Source organism: Tachyglossus aculeatus, chromosome 10, assembly GCF_015852505.1.
Source record: "Tachyglossus aculeatus isolate mTacAcu1 chromosome 10, mTacAcu1.pri, whole genome shotgun sequence".
NCBI classification, from domain to species: Eukaryota; Metazoa; Chordata; class Mammalia; order Monotremata; family Tachyglossidae; genus Tachyglossus; species Tachyglossus aculeatus.
In genome coordinates, this window is record NC_052075.1 from 54466069 (window position 1) to 54473174 (window position 7106).

The window sequence follows — 7106 nt, forward strand, 5'->3', positions numbered from 1 at the left end:
AGCCCGCTTTTGGGTAGGGACCGTCTCTCTATGTTGCCAACTTGGACTTCCCAAGCGCTTAGTCCAGTGCTCTGCACACAGTAAACACTCAATAAATACGATTGAATGAATGAATGATGCCTTCCCAGACTGAGCCCCCCCACCTTTTTCCTTTTATTTTGTTAATATGTTTTGTTTTGTCATGTCTCCCCCTTCTAGACTGTGAGCCCGCTGTTGGGTAGGGACCGTCTGTGTTGCCAACTTGGACTTCCCAAGCTCTTAGTCCAGTAAGCGCTCAATAAATATGATTAAATGAATGAATGAATGAAAGCCCCCCCCCGCCCCCAACCCCTTCTCGGCCTTTGTTCCTCGCAGGCCTCAGTGCTAATTCGGTCCCTGGGGTCTCCGAGCTACAGCCGGGGATTGGCCAAAGAGGCACAAAGCCGGGCAAGCCTTGGGAGATGGGATTGTTGGAGGGAGGGGGCATATAAAGAAGGGGGGTCTTGGACTCCTTCGCTTGGCCGAGGGCGACCGGACCCCTTGGCAGCCGCTATCAATCAGGAGGGTACTCAGGCCTGCCTGAGAAAATAGATAAGGATACATCTATTGGGTAGGGACCGTCTCTATATGTTGCCAACTTGTACTTCCCAAGCGCTTAGTCCAGTGCTCTGCACACAGTAAGCGCTCAATAAATACGATTGATTGATCTCACAGCAAACATTTTCAGCTTAACCGATGGTTTCAGACCGGTGGTTCAGTGGTAGAATTCTCACCTGCCACACGGGAAGCCCGGGTTCATTTCCCGGCCAACGCGTGGGAATGTTTTTTGCCCGTCAGCTTGTTTCGTTCTGTCGTCTAGAGTGTGAGCCCGTTGTTGGGTAGGGACCGTCTCTAGATGTTGACGATTTGGACTTCCTAAGCGCTTAATACAGTGCTCTGCACACAGTAAGCGCTCAATAAATACGACTGAGTGAGTGAGTGAGAGCTTCTCTTGGCCTTCACCCCGGGGCAGGGCCTTCTCCCGTGCCCACATTTCCTTTGGATTGCCCATCCAGTGGTCGCCCATCCACCTCCGCATCCTAGAGAATCTCCCCCTCCTCCCCCTCCCCATCCCCCCTGCCTTACCTCCTTCCCCTCCCCACAGCACCTGTATAGATGTATATATGTTTGGACAGATTTATTACTCTATTTATTTGATTTGTACATATTTATTCTATTTATTTTATTTTGTTAATATGTTTTGTTGTCCATCTCCCCCTTCTAGACTGTGAGCCCGCTGTTGGGCAGGGACCGTCTCTAGATGTTGCCAACTTGGACTTCCCAAGCGCTTAGTCCAGTGCTCTGCACACAGTAAGCACTCAATAAATACGATTGGATGAATGAATGAATGTATATATGTTTGTACGAATTTATTACTCTATTTTATTTGGACATATTTATTCTATTTATTTTATTTTGTTAATATGTTTTGTTGTCCTCCTCCCCCTTCTAGACCGTGAGCCCGCTGTTGGGTAGGGACCGTCTCTATATGTTGCCAAACTTGGACTTCCCAAGCACTTAGTACAGTGGTCTGCACACAGTAAGCGCTCAAAAAATACGATTGAATGAATGAATGTATATGTTTGTACGAATGTATTACTCTATTTATTTATTTATTTTATTTGTACATATTTATTCTATTCATTTTATTTTGTTAATATGTTTTGTTTTGTCGTCTGTCTCCCCCTTCTAGACTGTGAGCCCGCTGTTGGGTAGGGACCGTCTCTGTATGTCACCAACTTGGACTTCCCAAGCGCTTAGACCAGTGCTCTGCACACAGTAAACACTCAATAAATACGATTGAATGAATGAATGAATGAATGTATATATGTTTGTACGAATTTATTACTCTATTTTATTTGGACATATTTATTCTATTTATTTTATTTTGTTAATATGTTTTGTTGTCCGTCTCCCCCTTCTAGACTGTGAGCCCACTGTTGGGCAGGGACCGTCCCTATATGTTGCCAACTTGGACTTCCCAAGCGCTTAGTCCAGTGCTCTGCACACAGTAAGCGCTCAATAAATACGATTGAATGAATGAATGTATATGTTTGTATGAATTTATTACTCTATTTATTTATTTATTTTATTTGTACATATTTATTCTATTCATTTTATTTTGTTAATATGTTTTGTTTTGTCGTCTGTCTCCCCCTTCTGGACTGTGAGCCCGCTGTTGGGTAGGGACCATCTCTAGATGTTGCCAACTTGGACTTCCCAAGCGCTTAGTCCAGTGCTCTGCACACAGTAAGCGCTCAATAAATACGATTGAATGAATGAATGAATGTACATACGTTTATACGAATTTATACTCTATTTTATTTGTACATATTTATTCTATTCATTTTATTTTGTTAATATGTTTTGTTTTGTCGTCTGTCTCCCCTTTCTTGACCGTGAGCCCGCTGTTGGGTAGGGACCGTCTCTAGACGTTGCCAACTTGGACTTCCCAAGCGCTTAGTACAGTGCTCTGCACACAGTAAGCGCTCAATAAATCCGATTGAATAAATGAATGGAGAAACTGCTCACCATCCCCTTGAAAGCCCTCAATCCCCTCGCCCCCTCCTACCTCACCTCGCTGCTCTCCTATTCCAACCCACACACTTTCCTCTTCTAATAATAATAATAATGGTATTTGTTAAGTGCTTACTCTGTGCAAAGCACTGTTCTAAGCGCTGGGGAGGTTACAAGGTGATTAGGTCGTCCCCATGTGGGCCTCACAGTCTTAATCCCCATTTTACAGATGAGGTAACTGAGGCACGGAGAAGTGAAGTGACATAATAATAATGATGATGGCATTTATAAAGCACTTACTATGTGCAAAGCACTGTTCTAAGCGCTGGGGTGGTTACAAGGTGATCGGGTCGCCCCACGTGGGGCTCACAGTCTGAGTCCCCATTTTACAGATGAGGTAACTGAGGCCCAGAGAAGTGAAGTGACTTGCCCAAAGTCACACAGCTGAGAAGTGGCAGAGCCGGGATTTGAACCCATGACCTCGGACTCCAAAGCCCGGGCTCTTTCCACTGAGCCACGCCAGAAGGGAGCCCCTGGTGGGGTGGGAGGGGTCCCCGTGACCCCTCCATCCCTCAGGCCTCTCGACAGTCGTGGCCGGGGAACGCGTCTACCACCTCTTTGGTACTATACTCTCCCAACCGCTTAGTACGATGCTCTGCACACAGTAAGCGCTCAAAGCAGCGTGGCTCAGTGAAAAGAGCCCGGGCTTTGGAGTCAGAGGTCATGGGTTCGAATCCTGGCTCCACCAATTGTCAGCTGTGTGACTTCGGGCAAGTCACTTCACGTCTCTGTGCCTCAGTTACCTCAGCTGTAAAAGGGGGATTAAGATTGTGAGCCCCCCGTGGGACAACCTGATCACCTCGTAACCTCCCCAGCGCTTAGAACAGTGCTTTGCACGGAGTAAGCGCTTAATAAATGTCATTATTATTGTTATTATAAATTGATTGATTGATTAATTGATCGGCAGAAGTGCAGTGCGGACCCTGAGGCGGTGGATAGCAGCTTCTGGGTTGGGGAGGATTGGCTACCAAGGGAGCAAGTGTGGCCCAGTGAAAGGACTGCAGGGCTGGGTGTCAGGAGACCTTGGACGGGTCCCCTAATTCGTGTGAACTTTCTTCTCCTGTAAAATGGGGATTAAATTCCCCTCCTCCCTTCCCCTTAGACCGTGAACCCAGCGTAGGACAGGGACAGCCTTTGATCCAATAATAATAATAATAATAATGGCATTTATTAAGCGCTTACTCTGTGCAAAGCACTGTTCTAAGCGCTGGGGAGGTTACAAGGTGATCATTTGTTCATTCAATCGTATTTATTGAGCGCTTACTGTGTGCAGAGCACTGGACAAAGCGCTTGGGAAGTCCAAGTTGGCAACATATAGAGACGGTCCCTACCCAACAGTGGGCGCACGGTCTAGAAGGTTGTCCCACGGAGGGGGTCACAGTCTTAATCTTAATCTTAGTCTTAATCACAGTCTTAAATGGGGATTAAGACTGTCTTAATCTTAGTCTTTATTCATTCATTCAATCGTATTTATTGAGCGCTTACTGTGTGCAGAGCACTGGACTAAGTCTTAATCAAAGTCCTAAATGGGGATTAAGACTGTGAGCTCCCCGTGGGACAACCTGATCACCTTGTAACCTCCCCAGCACTTAGAACAGTGCTTTGCACATTTAGTCATTCATTCAATCGTATTTATTGAATGCTTACTGTGTGCAGAGCACTGTACTAAGCGCTTGGGGAGTCCAAGTTGGCAACATATAGAGACGGTCCCTACCCAACAGTGGGTGCACAGTCTAGAAGTCTGTCCCACGGGGGGGGGTCACAGTCTTAATCTTAGCCTTAATCACAGTTTTAAATGGGGATTAAGACTGTCAATCTTAATCTTAGTCTTCATTCATTCGATCGTATTTATTGAGCGCTTACTGTGGGCAGGGCACTGTACTAAGCTCTTGGGAGGGGCACTAGAACAATGAACAGAGGCATTCCCCTGTCCATAAGGAGTTTAGGATTTGGGAAGGTAGGCTATCTCAGATGCATCCCCCCTGCCCCGCAAGGAGTTTCCGGGCTAGCTTGGGGGGGCTCATAATAATAATAGTAATAATGATGATAATGATGGCATCTGTTAAGCGCATACTATGTGCAAAGCACTGTTCTAAGCGCTTGGGGGGGGATACAGGGTCAGCAGGTTGTCCCACGTGGGGCTCCCAGTCATAATCCCCATTTTACAGATGAGGGAACCGAGGCACAGAGAAGTGACTTTCCCAGAGTCACCCAGCTGCCAAGTGGCGGAGCCGGGATTAGAACCCACGACCTCTGGCTCCCAAGCCTGGGCTCTTTCCACTGAGCCACGCGGCTTCTCTGGGCTCCTCAGGTTGCCCCTCGGCCTCCCTGGGTGCCCTCCCCTGCAGCCCCCCTCCCCTCCGGTGGGCCTAATGGTGGTCTCTCCCTCCGCTGGCGCCGCGGGCCCAGCCCTGGCGAAGATGCACTGGACACCGGAGCACGCCCAGCCCCTGAGCCAGTGGCCGGAGCAGCACCTGGACGTGTCGTCCACCACATCGCCGTCGTCGGGGCCGCCCAAGGCGGGCCCGGGCCCGGCCGGCCGGCCCCGCTGCCACTACGCCTGGGCCAACGACGACATCTCGGCGCTGACCGCCTCGGCCCTCCTCAAGCGCTACGCGGACAAGTACGCGGCTGCCCTGGACTCGCCCTACGAGCGGGCTCCGGCCTGCCCTTTCCCCGATGGGCACTTCGGGCCGCTGCCCGGGCCCAAGGGGGAGCCGGAGCCGTGGGGTTCGGGGGCCGGCGGCCCGGGCCCAGGGGCAGGCCCGGACCCGCCCTACCCTCTGACCCCCATCCACGACGGGCTGCTGGGCGCCAAGGCCTCGGGCCCCCCTCCGGGGCTGGGCGGGTCCCCCGCGCTCCCCGGGGGCCTGGCCGAGCCCCTCTACCCCGGGGTCCCGTGCGGGGGCTCGCAGGACTTCGGGGCCTACGGTGCGGCCTACTTGCCCGCCGGCTACTGCGCCCAGGCGGCCCCGCCGCCCTCCGGCCTGGCCCCGGGGGGGCTCCTGCCCAACGCCGCCCACGGCTCGCCCGCCCTGGTGCCCGGCTACGGCCCCCCGAGCCCCCTGTACAGCTACCCGGCGGCGGGGGGCTTCCCGGCCCAGCCCGCCTTCGGGGGTCTCCACGCCCCACCGCCGCCACCACCGCCGCCGCCGCCCCCCGCCCCTTACCCGGCCTCGGGCCTGGCCACCCCCACACCCGTACCCGCGCACCCCACCACCGCCCCGGCCCCCCGGCCCCCGGCCGGTTACCCCTTCCAACCGCCCGGGCCCGCAGGCACGGCCCTGAAGCGCAAGGCCTTCGCCGTGGCGCCCGGGGCCGGGGGCGACGCCTCGGCCGGCCTGGGCCGCTACCGAAAGGGCGGCTACGAGACCCCCGACAGGCCGCCCCCCGTCACCCCCTACCCCCCGCCCACCCCCGACGGCGAGCGCCGGGGCAACGGCTACCCCGGGGCCCTCGACACCAAGAGGCCCGACCCCGCCGACCGAGGCCGGGCCACCCGCAAGGTCGGGGCCGCCCTGGGCCTCGAGGCGCTGGGCTCCCCGCCCTTCGCCCCCGGCGAGGCCCCGGCCTTGGAGGACTTCAGGGAGGAGGAGGCGGTGGGCCGGGGGCCCGGGGGGCCCCGGGCCCCGGAGCCGGTCAGCGCCCAGATGAGCGAGGGCGGCCCCCCGGTTCTCTGGGCTGACGTGGCCGGCCAGGCCGCGCTCAAGGCCTTGCTGGAGGAGGAGCTGGTTTGGCCGGCGCTGCGGACCCCCGCACCCTCCGCCCCCCGGCCCCGCACCCTGCTGCTCTTCGGCCCCCACGGCGCCGGCAAGACCCTCCTGGCCCGCTGTCTGGCCACCCAGCTGGGCTCCCCCCTGCTCCGCCTCAGCGGCGCCGCGCTGGCAGCCCAGGGCCCCGGCGAGGCCGGCCGCCTCCTCCGGGCCGCCTTCCTGGCCGCCGCCGCCCGCCGCCCGCCCGCCGTGCTGCTCCTCGGGGAGCTGGAGGCCCTGCTGCCCGCGCGGCCCGGGGACCACGACGGCGGCTCCGGAGGAGGGGGGACCGGGCCCGGAGGGCCTCCCGGCGGCGGCGGGGCGCTGCGGGCCCAGCTCCTGGAGCTGCTGGAGCGCCCGGCCGAGGGGGTGTTGGTGGTGGGCACCACGGCCCGGCCCGGGGAGCTGGACCGGGCCGCCCCGCGCCGCTTCGCCCGGCGCTTCTACGTGGCGCTGCCCGACGGGCCGGCGCGGAGGCAGATCCTGGCCCGGGCCCTGGCCGGGGCCGGCCGCAGCCTGGCGGAGCGGGAGCTGGCCGCCCTGGCACGCACCACCGAGGGCTTCTCGGGGGGCGAGCTGGTGAGGCTGTGCCAGCAGGCGGCCGCCGTCGGGGCCGGCGTCGCGCCGGGGTCGCGCGGCCTCCAGCCCCCGTCCTTCGAGGACTTCGAGGCCGCTCTCTGCAAGGTCCGCCCGGGGGCCTCCCAGAAGGACGTGGACCTCTACGTGGAGTGGGACAAAGTGTACGGGTCGGGGCCCTGA

At 57.0% G+C, this 7106-nt stretch overlaps 1 protein-coding gene across 1 annotated transcript; it reads left to right on the top strand.

The window, feature by feature from the left end:
- Positions 1-5015: 5015 nt before the first annotated feature.
- FIGNL2 (fidgetin like 2) lies at positions 5016-7106 on the top strand. Its single transcript, XM_038752043.1, has 2 exons — positions 5016-6194; positions 6231-7106. The coding sequence occupies exons 1-2, from the start codon at positions 5016-5018 to the stop codon at positions 7104-7106; spliced, it is 2055 nt and encodes a 684-aa protein (XP_038607971.1).

What these genes read in the sequence shown, in the direction of transcription:
- FIGNL2 (XM_038752043.1), top strand. Translation starts at nt 5,016, where the DNA reads ATGCACTGGACACCGGAGCACGCCCAGCCCCTGAGCCAGTGGCCGGAG. An exon ending in ACTTCAGGGAGGAGGAGGCG is followed by an intron (nt 6,195 to 6,230) that starts GTGGGCCGGGGG and finishes CGGGCCCCGGAG; the next exon opens with CCGGTCAGCGCCCAGATGAG.